Here is a 21,607-nt window from a genome sequence, read left to right as displayed (position 1 = left end):
AGGTATTAGTTCTTTAGTTACTCTGCATAAACTCACCATAACAGGACGTGTCCACACTAGTAATACTATCAGAAAAACGGCCATATCTAGACTCGTTAGTACAGAGCATCCAGTCATTAAAGAGAGGAGATTGCTCCTCTCTTCATCTCGCCAGTGTTCCAACTCCATGGACCACTCTAATCTACGTCATGAAGACGGTCTTCTATAGGCGCAAAGATTATAGAGAATTACTCTATAATCTTTGTATAGGCGTTGTTGCAGCACGTGGTGTACTTTCATGAACAGTGTCATAGTGGCAAAGTACCGTGTGAGAAAACGTGATATCTCAATTTATTTATTTAATCAGGATCCCCAACAGAAATACATCCAATTACAGGGGATCACAACAATTTGGCTAACATTGAAAGAAATGGCAACTTGCATCTGTGTGTTCGACTAGCGTTCAGTCACCCACGAGCTCTATTGGCATTTTGATCGGATAAAACTTGTTTGTCGTAATGAAAAATCGATTTTCAATTGCGTACAACCGTTTGATTTGAAGAGAGAATACTAAATGAAGAGAAAAATCATTAAAATGTGCATTTCTGATAGACATGGCCAAAAAATCATTGAACTTGATAAAAACTACTTCACGATGCATCAGCAGATCTTTCTGTAATCGATATAAGTGCATGTAATTGAAAAAAAAATTAAGATGATTCGGACATGGAAAACCGAAGGCTCAGTATTGATCAATTTATTATAAAGAAAGGATTTCTAGGAATATCTAGAAAGAAAATTGTATCTAGAAAGAGTTTTCTAGATACAATTCTTCCTTCTTCGAACAATACATTGGGAAGAGCCGCTTCCTCCATCATGGCCTTTCATTTGACAATTTAATATGTATTTTTCACAAAGATATTACACACCGTGTGTAATATCTTTGATTTTTCATCATTGGACAGGGTAGGCATAATCTTTTTTATGTTTCAAGCAAACAGAAACAGAAACGACATTTTCTGTCATGAGTACAGAGTATAAGTTTTCAGTTTTCTGGATACATACCTAAAATTTGTAATTATGATGAGCTGAATATAAATTACCATCGAAGATTTCAGTTCGAGGTGATTAATAAAACAATAATATTTTCCTGAGGAAGTAATAAGATACCTATAAGTAAATATTATTCATGCCGTGCCAAAACAAACCTTGGCCGAAATAAGTAGAGAATTTTTCCTTTTCAAATAATGTAGCCTTTCAGCAGTACAATTGAATTTTAATGTATAGCTGCACCGTGGGGAACCCATGTCAATAAAATAATAAATCATTTGGGGGGACACGTAGACAGTGATTCGAATATTTTATATATTCTCGGTTGAATGATGAAATTTGATGGATAAGTATGTTAAAATCTTCTAGAATCCCTGAATGAGAACTTTTACGGCCTCCACATCTTGGGTAGATACTTGAACTTATTCAACAAACGATGTGTGAATGCATCTTTCTGATTAATGGACATACAATTTGCCGTCTTGAATTCTAAATAACCCCCATATATGCTTCCCTATAAAACTAGGTTACTTTATTCAAATATTCCTCGATAAAATGTTTCTTTTGATGTCCAGATTTCGTCTGAATGAGTCTAGTTGGCGAATGCTGGTGTGGCGAGAACGGTGTCAACGGTATAATGAGGCCAACAACTCTTTTCGATGGTGGTTCGGTGTGTGTTTTGGGAGGCATTTGTTTGAAACGAATTAATTTAATTTATTTTCATTAACCCAACCATGACATCGGTAAAGTATTGTTATTTGATTCTTTTTGGATTCAAATTCAAAAAGGACTCAATTTTTAACCCAAATTCAAAGGGAATAAATTATTTGAAGAGGAAGAAGCTTGGCATCAATTCAGAAACTCGCAGTACAGAATGGGAAAAATCATTCTTATTTTGCGGAAAATTTATTGAATTAATCAATTGTTCATTACATTATTTTATATCACATTTCGATCTACATTTCTATTCTAGAGCTTTTTCTTGTTTTCTACAAGGTAGCTTTTGTTATATTCATATTTAGGGTTTCACGTTTTTTCCTCGATCAAAATGGTTTCCATTTTATCTCCTGCCATGCATCAATTGCCTTCAATGAGACCGGAGGCAATAAAATCTCAAATGTTGTCCTCCTAAGGATGTTCAAATATTACGATTTAATTGAAAAATTAGCGAGTGCGCGTGCTGAAGAAATTCGTCAAGTCGAAATTAAAGCAGCAGACATCCACGTCCGGTGCACCAACGCCTACAACCCATTAAGACCATTCAGAGAATTGTTTGGGGAGAAAATAGGTCGAGCGAAAAGATACCTATCTGACCTACCGACCAAGGAGATTTATAGTCTGGCCAATTAGGTTGTAATTGAATTGTTATAGCTAAACAATGGATCGATTGAGAAGAAACTCGACATCAGTCTGGAAGTAAAAACTTGAAGGACGCGTCCAGTTTCCGTAGATCTTGTTCGATGGGGTGAATCGAGATGAGAAAGAGCAGAAGACTATTGTAACTAATAATTTTCAAGGAATTTAAATACGCGGATTATGTTTAGTGGTGCAAAAGACATTGTGGCCCAGCAAAAAGGTTCTTAAGGGGGTCCAAATTTCGTTGCATTTAATTTCCAGACACTCTGTATATAAGATCAGGGGTAAGTTCTAAAACTGTAGACTGGCTGATGTTACAGTTGAGAAATATTTCGAGAAAGAGTAGTTCTTTGCATAGAATTGTACCAGATATTCATTCAGCTCCAAGTCCCAATAGTTTGATTTGATAACATCTATACAGGTGACGTACAGGACTGAGCCTTGTGGAAGTCCAATATTCCTCATCTTGGAGGTAAACCACCAAAGCTTATTCAATAGAGACTGATGTAGACAGGCTTGAAATTCTTGGTTATGTCCAGAAACACTGATCTCAATTTTAATATGGCTTCATTGTCCTTATCCACACAGGAGTTTCAAAGCTGAGTAGCTCTCCTCTGAATAGCTCTCCTGTTGCCTGTTGATGAAAGTGAAAGCCACGTACATTATCACTATTGGGAGGTATAATTCAATAGAAAATACTTTTTCCCGTACTTTGGTATGAGCTGTACTCGTATGTTCTTCCAAGAACCAGGAAAAACTCCTTTCTATACCTTTGACTCAGAATAATCCAGTACTTCGTGCAGCGTGCAAAAGATCTCTGTATATCTGAATTTTCTTTAGTACGAACATAAAATTATAGATGCCTCTACCTCATTCATATTCGAAAGGAACATCAACATGCGAACAAACACTCATTATGTGATCTCCTGATCCTGGGAAACCTATCCAGAGGATCTATTTGTGAAACAATTTATATGAATTTCATAAATTACTGTAATAAACAATATGCATCTTCAGTTCATATGCTGAACTTTGTTTAGGTAATTCCATTAATCACGTACGAAACCAAGTTCTCCTTGAATCGTTAAAGTTATTTATAAATTCCACCTTCAGCTCGGGATCCCTCAGGTGAAACCTATTTTTCACGTAAAAATGTTGTAAAAGTGTATGCGACAGTGGTGGGACCGTTGAAGACATGGACCTTCCTAAAATGATCGAATCTAATACCATCCAAGAGGTAGGATCAGCACGTTGTGCAACAATTTAATGATTTATTATGTTTCTTTTTGTTGCTACTTGTGAGTGTGTATTAGTGGGTGTTTGTTTATCTTTGCGCAATATAACTTTCAACTTTCATGCATTAAACATTAAACAATATGAAATATTAGCCGGCGAATTTCTTTGATATTCAATTTGAGAAGTGAATTTAAATTCACATCTGATAACTCTCAAGGTAGACCTATAATTTCCAACTAACATTCGATATGAGCATATCAATGATATGCTGGTCATGAAAGGCTGGGTCGCTGGTAAAGGATAATTAAAAAAAATCTTTCACGTGGGTGGACACGAATACTCGATTGCTCAGTGAAATCGAAAAATAAATTTTCAATAAAAGAGTGGTTCCGCCCGGGATCGAACCGGGGACCTTCTGCGTGTAAAGCAGACGTGATAACCGCTACACTACGGAACCTTGATATCAGAATTTCTCAACTTAAAACTAAAATAAGGGTTATCCCGAAAAGCTTCTGACAACGAAATCAAAAACATATTTTAATAGATCATCAACTACAAGACAAAACAAGAGAAGCGCGCTTTTTCGAATTAATTACCAGAGCGGTCACTTATCCAGATACGGAACTAGTCAAACTAACTTTTCCAATACTTTACAACGATACATTACATATTTCCAAAAATAAAAATCTAGTTGAAAAATACAAGTTGACTGTGAAATAACGAATTTGAAGGAGCTGGCGAAATTTGAGTGTCATCTGAAAAAATTGTCTGTACCTCTTCAAATTTTATCATCGATATTCAACAACTACAGTTAGGTACTGGATTTAAATTCAATTGTATCAGAACTTTTTCGGAGATTGATAAAAATTCCAGATGCTTATAACTCCGAAACCATCGAGATTTGGACCATTCCTGAATGGTCCTATTCGTAATCTTGACTTAATAACCAAGCACCTTTACTTCGTAAGATATAAGTTGTTTTGACCACGAATTCTTCATCAATGAGTCCCACCCTATCGTTCAAGACTATTTTCGGATATAACAATTACAGATATTTGGGCAAAATGATAATAACGTGTTCCCGTTCTCAGAAACAAGCGTTTTAAAGTGAATACAATACATGTGCATTGAATTCGAGTGGCTATTTTAACAATCAAAAAGATATGTTATTCATGAACCTTGAACAAAGTTCACATTATGGAATTATTCCAAGAAAATCAGCGCACTGCAGAAAACAGAAAATATTAACCGATTCTTATGAATCACAAGTCACACAGGGTGGTTTTTAACTGATGCAAAATAAAGAGTGAATTTGAGGTCCTTAATTAATGATAGAGGCAATTGGAAAATGGATTTGTATTCAGTTCTCTACAATGGAATAATTAAGAAAAATTAAATTTTGACACCATGAAATAATTGGGTAAAAATCAACCCTCATAAAAACCTATTGATACGAATTTATTTCTCTATCAAAAAGGTGCTTTTGCATGTTCATGAATAAACGCACTTTTCCAAATGAACAGATATGAAGGCTTCCGAATAAACAATTGGATTATAACCAATAAAAGAGTCTCCCACACCATCTGAAAATAAGGTTGGAATAATAATTTTCAACCTTATACTGTACGGTGTGTACTGCAAAATCTCTCTCATGTTGATGATTGCCATTTATTAAGAAGATAAGGGAATTTTATTAGCAAAAGCAAGCAATACAATCCTGCATCTTTCTTCCCATTCCGCAATGCCGATTTGGTATCTTGTAAATGGGTTCGATAAAGAGAATCGACCAATGTGGGTGATTACTGGTAATACACACAAATTACTAGCAACTTTTTATTGTCTTGGTGTTGTGCATACGACTAAAAAGGAATGTTAATAACAAAGATAAGGTAGGTATAAAACGTTTTGCTGTATGAAGTATTTCCATAGTTGAATTTTCTATCCATCCTGTATTTGTGATTTGATTTCTCAAAAGTGAAATTTCCGGATTTGGGTACAGATTTTAGTTGCTTAACACACCTTACTATCTTTTTATTTTCGTAGCAAGCTTGTTTATCTCTGAAACAATTCAGAAAAATATTCAGTTTTCGAATTTAGCATTTTTTAATTTTGAGTTCCTTTTGGAAGGCTCTCTGGAGTGCAATTGACCATTGTTTCGTTTTACTGGTACTTCGAAACTCCTTCTATCCTTTTCTAATGCTAAGACAGTTAACAATAGAATGCCATAATTCTTGAAGAGAAAATTTGATAGGCCATTTCAGGAGTTCTAATCTATTGCTCAGTTTTTAATAAAAAATTCGGAATTTTCAAATTTGCTTTCATGTTCCACTGTTGAAGTAACAAAGTCTAATCAATGCTGATAACGAATTTGAAGCTTACAATCGGATTGACCATAGATTGGGATATCACATGTTGAAATTTTTGCAATTTTTGAAGGAAGCCATTTTGACTATGAAAATCTGAAAGAAATGAAAATAGACAGTCTTCGATTTTATTTGCAATGAATTCCGATTATTCGAAAATCTAAACATATTTCCATTCAGAACATCTCTAGGTATATCTCGTAATGAATACAATTCTGGATAAAAAAATGTATTTTCCATGTTTCGTTTCTCAGTTCAATTTGTGAGACTCTCTGGAGCGTCATTGGAATACTTATACATTTTTCAAATTTAGGGGAAAATTTAGAAAATTTATAAAATATCGACATATCGTTTGTCACGTTCTTGAACGAGACAACTGACATGTATGATGATTCTCACCTCCAGTCCTAGTTTCTCGCGTTATGTAATCACCTCATTAAAGTTCATACATTTCGAAGATTTCATTATTATTGCACGTGGATCATGTCGTTGGCCTTTCCATGTGAACCACAAACGCGATCAAATCCTAAGCCAACCGTCAGCCGATTTTCGAATTTCTATGGAAGCGAACGTGATGTATATGTATAAATAAAAATGAAGAAGATGCAGAATATATATTTCGAGAGATAATGCGAGATATTTTACTTATATTCATTTATCAATAAGTAGTGTATGATATAAAAACTACAGATTAAGTGACCGTTATTAAGTATGCTATGTAGTTTGAAAAATTAATGTTCTTTGGGCCTAGCATCTATTGAGCACCCTCCATTTTTGCACCATAGGGTTTCTTTAGATCAAAAATTGGTGAATAAATACAATTTTTGGGCATAGGGGAGACTGGGGAGGGTTGATACGTTTTTTGGAATTTTTATTCTGGAAACGGAATTATATGAAGAAGCAGGACTTTTCTTATATTATATAATTCTTCAATTAATCGTTCAACAAAATAAATATAGAAGTCGCAAAACATAAACATCTTATTCTGTACAGAACGTTGAACACAAAAACATGCAAACTGTCTCAAGCCTCCCCACATATGGGAGGATTGATACGATGTACTGGGAGAGTAATCGAGAGGATTATTCAGCTCAGTAGGTAGGTCAGCAATGATACTGGCTTGCTTTGGTCCTATAGGTGTAGAAAAATCAGGAAATTGTCAGTTAGTCACTTCCACACAAGAAAAGTTGGCCTCGTTAAATACATGGGGATTGTACGGTTTTTAAAAATCCCTTTGATATGTTGGAGGGTGAAGACGCCTTCATGTAGGCTTATCCAACTAGCTACGGAATATTTTTTGAAAATTATACATGTATCAGGCCTCCCCACGACAAATGTCTCAAACCTCCCTGAAAGCAATTTTTAAAGTGATTTATGTTTTCATCTTATACCCATATATTTTGAAAAGCGAATAAAACTGTAAATTGAGTAGTTTTATGCATATTTCCCAGTGAAATGTTTGTTTATGCCGAAGAATTAATGCATGATCATAAAACCCTTAGCTAACTTGAGTAAAAACATACAATTTCTCACCTCGAAACACTCTTCGTTGAATATTTCACAAACAAACTACTGTTAGCCTTACATATTAACGTCACGCAATGCCCTCTGCCAAAGAATAGTGTTCATTAGTATAATACTTTTGAAAACGGCTACAGATCGCGGATATAAGCCTGTATCAAGCCTCCCCATGTATCAATGCTCCCTAGTCTCCCCTAAATGTTGAAAGATATTATTTTTTGAGGAAATTTTCTTCATTGAGTTAGACCCATTGGTTTTCAATGTGTAGATATATATTACCTACCCAAATTGAGTAAATTTCAATGATCACTACAACACGGAGCAAATAACAACAAAGTGGAATTGCGAAATTGAATGAACACAATTTCTGGAATAAATTCATTTAATTTGATTTCAAAACTTGTTAATGGCTTATGTGCTGCTTGATCCCATACTATATTCAGTATACATGGTGTCCCGAAATCAATGGGAAAAAATTTGGTCTCAGATTCTCCAAGCAAAATTAGGCCCCCTCTTTCGTAGTTATACGAAAATTACTGACTTTGGTAGGTACACAGGACATTTTTGAAACGGTTGAAAGTCAATCAATTGAGAATTTTTTAACAAATTTTTGGATTCTTATCAAAAATCTTGGGTTTCATAAAAAAATTTACAGTTTTTCAATTTGAATGGGCTTTCTAACGGTTTAACAAAATATTGTTAAAGGAATTCTAATACGCGGTTAATTCAGTCACTCTGAAGACATTGTATGGCCCAGTATCTTCAAGCAAAAATACGTAGCACTAAAAGATTTGTCATATCATAAAACTGCTGTATACCAAATTCTTATGACCAGATCTGAAATAAAAAGAAAAGTCTATTTTTTGGGGTGAAATTTAGGGGGCTGCATCTCCGAAAGGGGGAGCATCCTGGATAAATCAAAAAATAATTGCATTCATTTCGAAACACTCGGTATAGACTACCTTGGTAACTTAATTTCCAATGGAAAGGGTGTCATAAACAGTCTTTGACAAAAATAATTTTTATATAGATTAAACTAAAAATGTTCAACTAATATTTATATTCATAATTCCCAAAAAATATGTTGCATTTTATATTTGGGAGATCAGATTTGCATTGTTTATGTCTCAACAGAAAATACTTCGAATAACTTCCATGAATGTTATTCGATGTTAAGATGATTTATTGCTAGATGAATCAGACTATCATGTTATGAAATATTCAAATTATTCGGGAAATTAACGAAAAAGTTTATGTAGAATAACAATAAATATCAAATTCCTGAAGATCAAAGATGTTTCACCGAATACATCAATAAATATAGCAATAAACTATTTGCATCCGTAAAATGCGATTATGTACACTATTTTTCAAATTTTAATACAAAACAGAAAATTCTTGCTGGTAATATTGTACTTATTTTGTAGATAATTTTGCAAATCAACACAAGATATTTCCTAAGCTGATTTCACCTAAAAATTTCTCAAGTCAAGAAAGTTGACATCCACTCAAATTGCCTTCCACAAACAGCCACTTTCAAGATCAATTTCAAAGGTTTTTTAAATTTTAAAACTGTCTTCAGTCATTTTTGTCGAACTGAAAGTAGTTTCGAAATTAAAGAGACTTTAAAATTGCAATGCATTTGAATTATTGCTATTATTATTGTAGCAGATAATGGAATCTACTGGAATAAATGGTTGAGTATGTTGAACGGTTATGAAGTTATGAATTGATCTATTCATTCAAGATGCTATTTCAACACATACATTCTATGAAACTGGAGTGCGTTATTTCGACAATTTAGTGGTATATACAAAAATGCAAAAAAATAAGGGGTCGCCATCTGAAAAACCAGAACCTATGTGTCTATTTTATTATCGCTCATCCTGTATATAGATGAAAATATTTTTAGGATGTGCTCATTGTCGAACCCATAGTTTCAAAAAAATATTCAGTCGATAGTTTGGATAGAAACAAAGTTGTGGATCATGCAAGCTGTGTCACCCTGTATAAGCATTCTCAAACACAAATTCAGGATAGAACTTATCAAGGCAGACTAACAAGATAATTTGTGTCATTCGGTTTCAAAGAATTAGATTTTTTTTTCTCAGTTAATGTTTTCATCAATCATTAGACTAAAATGATGGTAATTTATCGTAAAATTCATTTTTCACGAAATTTTTCAGAGTCAATTTCAAATCCAAGTAGATTGGTGAGGCCTGAGGTGCATCTAAAATTACCTACCGCATTACTTAACCTGCAATAGGTGGCAATTTCATTCCAAATGCAAATCAATACAAGTTTTTATTCAATCGCTGTCCAGCTGGATATTTCTCAATGATAAATCGTATAAAGTTTATATTATTAACGTAAATTCAAAACGAACCAAGACTATTGATACATATTGCCAGTTGAATAAATATTGTACAATTTATTCTTAATATTTTATGAATGAATTTCGCAAGTCAATTGCAAAATGTTGCATATACAGCTCAATATACCTATGAAGTAGGTCAATTTGTTCAAGTTATTTTTCTTTTAGGCGACCTTTGTACTTATCTCTCAGAGCAGGATTTTCTTTGGGAGGTTCATCTGAGGATACCACCTTTGAATGAGATATTTTCATAAAAATTTTCCTGGCTTTCTAGGAAAATCAATTATTGGTCACGAAATTTAGAAGAGAATGTTTCATTATTTCAAACTAGCTAATAGTACTGACCAAATAATTTTTAGTTGGAGTTGCAAGATTATCATTACGAGGTTAAGAATTATCGTGCATTTTCATTTAAATTTATGGATCGACAATGGTCCTACATATATGAAGAATTTGGATTTGAAGAGTTTGATAGTTTGAACTAGCGGATATCGCAGACTCTTAGAAACAAATCGGGTTTTCCGAATACTTGAGTAATTTATAAGATTTCTAAGTATATAGGTCTATTTCAAAATTGTCAGCTCATTATCCAAATAAATAATTAACCGTAGATAACGTTCTAACACTCAATCAATCTATTCCACAGAAATGTATTCACATTTCGAAACCAAGGTGTGTTTTCCTAAAACGAAAATAAGCGCGAGATAGGTGGATACTTTCCACATAACAACACGACAACTGACACACTTAATTTGAGTATCTACTCCTCAAATTACGAAACCCTCCCTACATGGCGTTAAATGAATGAAATCAATCATCCTTAGTATTGCACGATAAATCACATCGCATTGAAAAATGCCCACGCTTAATGGAACAAAGAGCTTTTTGTTGAGCTCAATATTCAACACGAAAATATTTTGAACGCTCATAATAGCATTCCCCAGAATTCGAGAGTGCTCGATAATGTAACGGATAATTTATGATATTTTATATCGAATTTCCGTATGCTTCATAGCATTCCATCCGAATTAAATGGAGACATTAGATGAACCTCAGAGTTTAGTTCATAATATTCAACGATAAATTTTAAGAATTCGTAACTTGAAGATGGGGCCAATTTTACACAAGGGCACATGAAGTTCTCAAAATATTCTAATAAAATATGTGTTTAAGGCCCGTTTGCACCAATACCCCTTAAAACGAGTACTTAACTGAGTGTCGTGTAAAGTTAATGGACGCTTAATTTTATTCCCAGTTGCATGACTGTGGCTTAACAGAATCTTAAGAAAGGGGTCCTTAAGTTTTTATATCTAGTGATATTTCTGTTTTTTATTTCGGTGCAACTTCATCCTACTCCAGTAAAGCTATTTCATTGGTTGGCCGGTTGCCGATGATCGTAGTCATTTACCTAACTTTATTGTCCTAACAGTCAGTTTCAAGTAAATTAATATATATCAAAGAGTGACAACTTTTTGTTTTTGAATTAGCATTATTATTGATAATGATATGGATTGTCAAATAAAAGGTACCTGAGTTTATATGAGTACAATACATACTTTCTTTGTAAGGTCTTGTGTGAATTTGTTTCATTAATGTTGAAGAGTAAAGGGAAGAAAATGTCCTTATTGTACTTGTTAGTAAGAATAGGTGAATAATTGTCAAGCAGCAATCTACAAAGAGCACTCAACTTCTCAACAGAAGAAAATAGTTTGTTGCTAACTATAGTATGATTTGTGACACAAAATTGAAAATAAAAAGACTGATGGCATTACAATAAAAGAAAAGGCATGGTATTCAGTAATGAATTCATTCAATTTTCAAAATCTATAAAAAATGGGTTCAGTAGCCAGTTTAACAAATTATTTTAGGTTAGAATCCCGCCCTCTAATATTTAAGTGGTCATTACAGGAGCACTTAAATTAAAGGTTAGCTTTAGCCATTTAAATGTCAGTTAACAGCTGGTGCAACGTAATTTAAGTTAAGGGTTCATTTTAAGGGACACTTAACATTAAGTGCGTTTGGTGCAAACGGGTCTTAAAGAGTGGTATGTAGTTGCCTTGGCACCAATCTCTGAAAAGGCTTGATGTTTCTGACAGTAATGTGATTTCGAATTCTGAAAATTTCCCCAAACGATTAGAATGGAACAAGAATTCATTGTCCTAATCAATTCTATCGTTTATCCTATTATTGAAGTCTGTGTCCGGGTGAGATTCTCAGAAATATCCGTCCCTATACAGGTGAGTCTTTGACTCGTACAATTATTTCCACACTAGATTCTTGGGGTCAAAAGAAAAAATTTCTTCCTTTTCCATTTTTTCTGAATAGGCTCGGTTTAAAAGATACAGGCTGTTGAAAAACCATTAAAAATGTTATTTTTAGTTCTATCTCACATACGGTTCTATCGAATAAAATGAATTTCGGAAAATAGTTTGTTATTTATTTGATGAATCTTTTTCGAACACATTTCACCCACGTCTTCCAGTTTTCTCATCAAGATCATTACATACTATGAAAATAGCAAAAATTCAGAGAACCCAACTCTTGAAACTAAGTTAGACGCTATCTAATGAATATTCCGACGTTTTGTAAAATAAAAGGATTCTTCATATTTTCTCGTATAATGCGCAGTTTTCGAGAAATTTGATGTTCAAAAATTAAATAGTATCTGTGAAATTGGGTACTTTGACTGAATACAACTCTGTTTGAAAGATCCACAGATGTGTAGTGTCACAGATTTAGCTAGTTATTCTGAAGGTAATTTGGTTTTTCCAGGGGTGGAACAGCTCATTATGAAAGCTTAAACTGGCTATATCTTTTTATCAGGACCGAATCAGAAAGGAAAAAAGTGTTTTTTTTACCTCAAAATGTCAAAATATTTGTACGAGTCAAAGACTCACCCTGTATACGGATAATTCCAAGTATTATTTTCTGAGTATTGGTAACGTTCATTGATCGGCTCATATTAAACACAATGTTTTCATTGTAAATTGAAATGAAAACACACCGCAGGAGTTTTCTGTTTTGTACAGAAAAAATTCAGTGAAACATCTTTGAAAATTCGGGAATTCAATCCTACTCCTGACCAATAACAGTCACCATAATAATTTGGTATTATAAATAGCTGTTTGAAGGAAACCAGTCCAATATTTTCGAGCTAAAATAAGAGGGACTTCTCACTTTTCAAATCAATTATTGCACTGCACGAAAAATTGCATTCTATTACACCACACAATATGAAATTTTCGAATCAAATTTGACAAAATTCAAAGTTAACAGTTGTAAAGTAGTTTGGTGCAAGGGGTTACAGATATTATCAGTACCTATTATTATGCAGATTAGAGATAAGTTTACTGAATCATATTTGACATTCTATAAAAATCTTGTATTCAAATATCACTCAAATGAATGATCTAGATACTACTCGAAGAAGAATTTCCGAGTGCAAAAAGGACAACAGACTGACTGGTACATAATATATGGATTTTTATAAAAGGCTCAATATCTCAAATAGATTAGAGCCTCATCAAGTTTAAATGTTTCTCACAACTTAATACAGCGTACTCTTGCATAAAAATCTAACATTTCATTTTTAACATGTTAGGACTTCAACAAAGTCGCCAACTCCGCGGTTACTAAAAACATAACTGAAATTGCGTTCCTCGAGAGCTGATCCTGTTTTCCAACTGAAGATAACCGTACTGAGTCATCGACTGCGCTATTTACCTTACAGTAAGTTATAGCTCCACTTTTACCCCGATTTTTTCCAATCCCACTTGCCTCAATGTATCAATACGCGAAACCAGTAGATTTTTTCGTGTGTACAGCAACTTGGACGACCCACACGCCATTTTGCAACCCGAAACGAGGTAAACATTTCCGCCGCCCACGCGATCCAGGCCCGCGAAACAATCCGAGAGTATATTGGCCACTTCCATAAGTGAAATAAAATAATACGTCCTCCTACAAAGAACAGTCGACCGTCCGGGCGTACAACTAAAGATGATGGATCGTTGTTTTAGAGATAAAGAGGGCCCTCTCATTGAGATGGCACACTCGATGGTTTGCGGCAGCCTTGAAATTCGGCAAATCACTACATCGTATCATTATTGTTATTCATCTTCCGTAGGTTGTTCATTACAGCTAATCATATGTTTGACTCGAGATATGCGAAGTTGGATTGTTGGCATTTATTGGCGATTCTTCTGGTTCGAGGGTCGGTATACCCTTGATAATGGAGAATTACATCGATAGAAGTTGTAATGATCCGACTTATAACCTCTTAAAATAACCAATCCTCGTCCAGATCTGTTAATGATGCAATATGTATAGAATTGATCCAAATTGTCTTCACAGCACTCATTCAAAGAAACGATGCTATGAGTAGAAGAAAAGATTGTGAAAGCCCCTTGGGAACATGGTATATGTTCCCAAGGGGCACTGCTTTTTAAGGGAAAAGACATGAAGGGACTTCCACAGGCCCGGGAACCTACTTTGAACTTTCTCTAGGCAATGCCGCACTGAGAAATTCATAGGTTTATTCAGAATTCCTAAGAACTAAGACCTAAGAAAGGACCAATCTCATTAGCGTAGCATCTTAGTAGCTATGCAGCGGTTCCAGTGTAGGGCCATGGGAGTCATGCTCTCCCCCACTTTGAGAACTTGAGAGAGAATGATCTAAGATATACGAAAAATGTATCTATACTTTTACAGCCCCTATAAATCTATAACCATTCACTATATTACAGTTATGCTCGACACCATTGTTGTTTGCAATTGAGTGCAGAAACAAAATTATCGGTGCGATCAAACTTATTGGGAGCGCCCATCAAAGTAGCATAGCACTGACATGGCACGTACATGACAAAATGTCCTTTCGTTTGCATAAAAAGTGTAGCACTTTTCTACGCTCAATTTTAGTATTCGTTTGCTGATTGAATTTACACCAGTGTAGAGGAGGTCTAGTTTATCTACATCTCCTTTTGACTATGTGTAGATAAACTACACTTTCTCTACACTGGTGTAAATCAAATCGAGTGTAGAAAAGTGCTACACTTTTTATGCAAACGAAAGGACCTAAAGGCAATGCATAAATTTCAGATTTGAACTGAGAACGACATATTTCGAGCAACTGACACTTCACCCAGATGTGCGATATCTCAAACTTATGCATTGCCTTCGTCAAGTATGTGCCATGTCAGTGCTACGCTACTTTGGTGGGCGCTCCCTCTTATAATTTGTTAGGGCTACTCGCGACTGTGTGTCCTCCTGTGATTGAAAAGACCCAATCGAGACCTACAGATCCTTCTACTACTCCGGGCATGGATAGTAACCAATCAGATCTGGCCGCCGCTTTGTTCTTCTCGAGTTTCCATTATAACTGTGAACCAAAGACCTCCACTGTGATCTGTCTAACGCTAATCGTTTCCAGTTATGATTGGCATTAACTGATTTTAGGGATTGATGCCCGCTTATACTGGCCTCCTGGTTTCCGAGCTCCCTCTGTGAATTCACCATACATCTTGGGGAGTCTTGTGTTTTGCATCCTCGGAATGTGGCCACTCCATCTGAGTCGGGCCCTCGTTAATGTTTCAATGTCTCAATTGTTATACAACTCGCGCGCTGCAAGACTTATGCATATGAAACTTTGTGGAACCATCTGATGTGCATTATTTGTCTTAGATGACGTTGTTGCGATTGTTTAAGCTGTTTAATATGGTAAACAGCTGTTTTGGTCTTCAGATTGAGGTTGTGATTTTGAAACACTCTGTCCTTTGGCTTCCAGAATGCCCCTGATGCCGAATTGATACGGTTGTGTATTTCCGTGTCTAGGTTAGGTTAGGTTAGGTTAGGTTAGGAATTGATACGGTTGTGTATTTCCGTGTCTAGGTTAGCCCTAGTATTTATGAAGCTTCCCAAGTATTTGAACTGCTCGACCTGTTCTAGAGTTTCATCCTCCAGGCTGATGTCTGTTTGAAGGCTTTCTGGCGGACTTATCAGGATTTTGGTTTTGTCGATATTGAGTCTAAGGCCTAAAGCTTCGTATAGGTATATGTTTATAGGTGGCCAACATTACCTGTAGATCCTCTAAGCTGCTAGCGATAAGTGCGCAGTCGTCTGCATATTGAAGTTCCGTGATAAACTTTGTACTGGCTTTTGCTCTGAGGCGCTTCAGGTTAAACAGGCCTCCAACAAATCTGAATCTTAATCCAATACCTCTTACAGGCATGCTTATGTCAGCAATTATCGAGACAGCTATGGCGGAAATATTGAACAGTGAAGGCGCTAACACGCAGCCTTGTTTTATTCCAGAGTTGGTTAAGAAATGGTCGGTTGTAGAGCCATTATGCTGTATTCTAGCGGTGTTGTTAGTATGAAGGCTTTCACACACTGCTAAGAATTTTTCGGGTACTCCAAGGCGTCCCATGATTTTCCATAGCGCTCTCCGATTCACCGAGTCGAAGGCCTTACTTAAATTACACCCAATAATATATGGACTATGAAGAATAATTTGGAGTTGAAGAAAAACTCTGGATGTTAGGATTCTTGTCTTATTGCACTGTACTATCAAGCATTTCCATGAATCAACTACTGGGATTTTATTTTCCCATGCTTTTATCATGCCTCGTAGTAGATCTAACGATGATTAAAATTCAACAAACAGTGCTCTCACAAGTCTAGCCCATAAAATTCATCAAACATTGATCATCCAGGTCTACCGTTTCATAGAACGAAACCGGTGTAGAACACACCTGAACTGAGTCATGCGGTGGTCAATGGGTAATCGAACTCGCGGCTCGTTTCCAACGAACTTTTCGAAATCCGTTTCCGAGAATCCGCCTTTCTCGCAAAACTCACACGCGAAATTCTCACTTGGGACCGGTCACTTATTTCTTCGGCAAGACGGTGAATAAATTTCGCGGATCTGTCGCCGCAACGGCTTAAACTTAATTTTCCGCCATATGTTCGAGATTATAGGCGCCAAAAAGGTGTATTTTTCATGCTCGCGTCGGCTGCTTACCAGAATACGCTCTTTCAGAGAGGTTGAAAAGGGTAGGTCGCATTTTATTTCCACCAAAATTAACGGCTTCCTTGAAGTCAATGACACTGATTCAGGCTGGGATTATGACCCTAATCTAATAATATTTATATGAATTGAAAAAAATATACAGGGTGAGTCTTTGACTCTTACAAATATTTCAACAGTAGTTTCTTGAGGTCAAAAGAAACACTTTTTCTCTTTAAACTTTTTTTCGAATCGGCTCGGTTTAAAAGATACAGGCTGTTGAAGAACCATAAGAAAATGTTAATTTTAGTTCTATCTCACAAGCCGTTTTATCGAATGAAATGAATTTCGGAATATAGTTTTTCATTTATTTGTTGAATCTTTTTCGTACACAAAATGTCACCCACGTCTTTCAGTTCTCTCATTATGACCATTAAGTACCATCAAAATTCCAAAAATTCAAAGAATCCAACTGTTGTACGTTTTGTAAAATAAAAGTATTCTTCATATTTTCTCGTATAATGCGCCGTTTTCGGGTAATTTGATGTTTAAGAAATAAACAGTATCTGTGAAATTTGAAACATTGAGTGCTTTGGCTTAATACAAATACAACTCTACTTAATATAAGAGATATGTTTTCAGATATTTTCGTTCTTCTCCATAACTCTTGTAATTTCCGAGATTGAAATGGATAGTTCAAACTGTCTATATCCAATATGGCAGAGGTATCAAATATTCGTAATTAACTTAATTTTATTGTTGATTACTATTCAGGTAGGCACCTTTAGAATGAATGAACCTTATTCATTCTAGAATATACCTTCATGCCGAGCATACATAAAGTAATTATGCAGGGTGTACCTATATGAAAGTGAGACTTTTTTTCATCAGAAGGTAGAACTGGTCAAAATGAAGCGTTTCACCAAAAATCACCTAGGTATACAAAACTTTCAAAATGTTTTTGTTAGCTGAATTATCGCAGAGCAGTGGGAAAAAACTCTCCTTCGACCATGTGGTTTCGTTTAGGTTATTGGCTCGTTCGATATTTACGTGTTGATGAAAATGGAAACTTAGGATTGCCGAATTGCTGTCGTTATTTTTTAGTAACTTACACGATTTTATGAAATGGCTCATTTCGATTCCAACTGACTGAAGAGACTTAGGACACAAGTGTAAAAATAGAATAATACTTCAAAATCTCACTAATAAAATTCGTCTAAATTATTCACGATTTTTTTCACAATGGGCATCAAAATCTTCTTGTTCGAACATTCCAACAATCGTCGTAAAAATGGGATGAAATGGGGAAACATCATAGCATTTTTTCAACATAACTAACGTAAGCACTTATAAGAAACTGCCTCGATTTTCTACATTTTTTGTTCACCCTAAATTGCTAGATACAACAATTATGATTCTCTCAAAAGTGACCTGATGCATCTAATCCGATGAACTTGCTACTGAACCATTCATTATCACCTTCCACTGTCCCGTACTTGAAATTCAATGAAATTTCGTCGAACTTCTAGGGGTTGTATCTCAGCCATCTTGGATATTTTATATAGACAATTTTTGGTTAAACGACTTATTGAAACTGCCATCGTTGCACCAGTGAGTAAAAGTGGAACAGTATGGTATAAAATACCTGTCATTACGCACCTGTTACTTAGGCCAACTATCGTGGGGATGTAGCTCAGTGGTAGAGCGTTCGCTTTGCATGTGAAAGGCCCCGGGTTCGATCCCCGGCATCTCCAAAATGTTTTGATATTTTTATATCGATAATCGTCGAAGAAGATACTCCAAGTACACTGCTCCAAAATTAACGTGGGTAATTCGCGTATACCTATGTAATGAGGCTTCTAAAATGGAATTTCTCTGTACAGTTCTCAATCGTTGAGAACCACTCTACGAACAAACCTGTAAAATAAAAAGGAAAATAAGAAACGATTTTGAATATACAGGGTGTGGCGTAACGAATGGATAATATAACACCTGCGGGTAGGGGACGTTAGGGCGGTTCAGAAATATATGTTTTATGCCTAGTAAAAGTTTCTCGATTTTCGAGACATAACCTACAAGAAATGAGTTTCTTGTAAACTTTTCAATTCAGCCATTAAATGTTACGAGGACCATATTTTGTGCGTAGGTAATACGCAAACATGAGCCTTTCCATATGGTATCTACATCAATACTGAAAATTGGATTCAAACGCTGAATGAATAAGAAATCCATGTAATTGATAATTACGCCCAAGCCTCATAATTTTACTCGATATGAAAGATTCTAACCCCCGCAGTAGAATTGCATACATAAGGTAGGTACCTATCATTTGGTTATTAGTTCCGACATACCATTGCTTGATAAAGTCATACATAAAACCAACAAATCCAAATTATTCACCATGATGATATGTTTACCTTCCGGCTATACCTTGAAATCACTTCGAGTTCGAAGGTATAAGAAACCAGAGGAGTAAAAACAACGTAATGAATAGCAATTCTTAGTAATGTTGTCTAATGGTTGTAATTGAAAATCATTACAATAATTTGCCTAATGGCGTAAAACTTATGGTTGGTAAAAATTCCAGTAGATGTTGAATTGGGTCAAAAGCCAGAGGGGGTTTACAGAAATCCAATGTGGTGTCAATTAAAACCATTATTGAAGTTTAGGAATTGATCTCAAATTCAATATCGATAGATTATTGACGAATTTAATTCGATAATTACAGACGAGATAATGGTAATGGGTTGTTTTGGACAAACCATGAAGCAATTAAGTTTTAATTTATTCTAAGAACGAAATAACATGTTACAACTTAAGGTTTCGATAGGTATGACCACCTCTTGATGAAATAATGCATTGAATTGAAGTTTTCGATATTAGAGGTAAAAATATTCAACTCGCCAAAAAACCTGCAACATTTTAGACAGATTTGATTTCAAAGTTTTCGGAATTTTCTCTCTCAACTCAACTTTGACTATTTTAATTTAGATTGTCATTATTGCAGCATATATGAGGAACGTCGACTATGCTCGATAAGTTTTAGAAATTTTGAAGAGAAAATGTAAAAATTTTAAAGCTTATGTGCTAAGTAAAGTCAATTCCCCCAAAGTTTGAATCATTCAAACATTTTACGAGTTATCAAACGATCGAGGACTGTATATTGTAATATTTGGCAAGGAGTTGGTCCAAAATAAAATAATAGCTCTATTTCACTTTCGTTTCGTCAAGGTGTATTCCATTTGAGAACTGTCATTCAAATGTTGACCGTCTGTCAACATCAAATTGAATTTTTTATTGGATAATATCATTAGATGTGTCTAATTTTTTCCCCCTAAACATTTCCTTTTCCGTCCAGATAGTACTATTTAATATGTTTACATAAGACTCCAACCAGTTATAGCATATTTACCTGATCGTTTATTTCGTATCATCGAATTATCCACATTTATGCTCTTTTAAGGCAGATTGAAAAGTCTACACCTACTCGTGCTCTTAGCTTTCAAGAAAACTACATTGTAAGATGAAATTCTTGAAAATGGAAATAAGCTACCTGGTTATGCATTTCTGGAAACATGTTTAACTGATGTAACGTGGGATTACATGGCGTTCGTTCAGATATTTATAAAACTCGAATAAGAAAATTTGTCGATTCAGTCGAATTTCATAAGAATTGCAAAATACTTCATGCTTTTTCACTTCAATCTAGTTGCCTCAAGTTTATACAGTGACAGCTGTCATTTAATGATTTGTAAAAGTTAGGTACATAACTATAAGGTTATGGGTAACGGATAACAAAACGTTTTGAGGATATCAATCGAATACTTGGTGACAATTCGAACCATTTATTTCAAACTGGACTACTTTGCTCTTAAGCCACAACCCACAGCAGTCACAAAAAATGTATGCCCTCAAAAATAAAATAAACGAATACGTTTATACATATATTCTTCTGATATGCATTGGCCTTCGAAAATTTATAAATAAAAATATTTTTTAATAAACTGTTAAATTTTATTGGACTCAGCGAATAAAACAAGTAGAATAACCTGATGTCTTTTTCAAGAACTTTCTGTATTTGAAGTGTAAGTATGTCGAAGGTATGAAGATCGAATAAGTGGGTATTTTTGTTACCACCACCACTTCTTCATTTTTCATTTAACATGAAATCTACTCGAAGTAGCATTTTGAAAATTTGGGAATAAAAATTATATTTCCCAGCATGTTGAGGCATGTATTAAATTCAAAAACATAAAGTAGAATTGTAGAAAACATTCTAAAAACCAATTCCAAGCCAGCTTTACTGAATGAAGGCATGTCAGAGCTATAAATTATCTTCGAAGGTGGATAATAAAAAAAAATGAAAGGCAGTTCTCACCCAAACCTTGAAATAAAAATTTTATAGCTCAACCAAAGTGGACTCAGATTTTAATCGATCTGTGATATAGGTAAAATCGCACAAGTATAACTGTATTTGTTCTTCGTTCCCACATTTATTTAAAGCTACAAAAATCTCAGTGTAGGTGCTTAAAAATTAGTTGGTATTCAATTTTTTATTGCACATAGCTATCCATCAACATTAACTCTACACAATCAGGTAAAAAAAAATTTCTTTCAAAAATTTTTGAACTCGAGTTACCCTGTCAACGGATCATAATTTTTATGTAATTGCCAATCCGAGCGAAATTCGAAAAAACTCATTCATAGGCTGAATTTGATTCAAAA

General features: G+C 34.8%; 1 protein-coding gene and 2 non-coding genes across 4 annotated transcripts in view; 2 read left to right on the top strand and 1 right to left on the bottom strand.

Annotated features, from left to right (window-relative positions):
* Positions 1 to 21,607, top strand: part of LOC123314588 (NAD(+) hydrolase sarm1) — a 78,434-nt gene that overhangs the window by 2,055 nt on the left and 54,772 nt on the right. The window contains exon 1 of one of the 2 annotated variants that reach the window (XM_044899955.1): positions 3,566 to 3,622. The exons of the other annotated variant lie outside the window; for it this stretch is intronic. Coding sequence (XP_044755890.1) covers positions 3,581 to 3,622 — 42 coding nt within the window. The 5' untranslated portion in view covers positions 3,566 to 3,580. Of the gene's footprint in view, positions 1 to 3,565; positions 3,623 to 21,607 lie in introns of those variants that run through there. 2 annotated transcript variants of the gene reach the window in all.
* Positions 4,006 to 4,078, bottom strand: Trnav-uac. Its single transcript has one exon. It is a non-coding gene; the product is annotated as a tRNA-Val (tRNA).
* On the top strand, positions 18,565 to 18,636 carry Trnaa-ugc. Its single transcript has one exon. It is a non-coding gene; the product is annotated as a tRNA-Ala (tRNA).

This window comes from Coccinella septempunctata, chromosome 5 (assembly GCF_907165205.1).
Source record: "Coccinella septempunctata chromosome 5, icCocSept1.1, whole genome shotgun sequence".
Taxonomy (NCBI): Eukaryota; Metazoa; Arthropoda; class Insecta; order Coleoptera; family Coccinellidae; genus Coccinella; species Coccinella septempunctata.
Note: the sequence above shows the minus strand (reverse complement) of the source record. Positions and strands in the feature narration are given on the sequence as shown.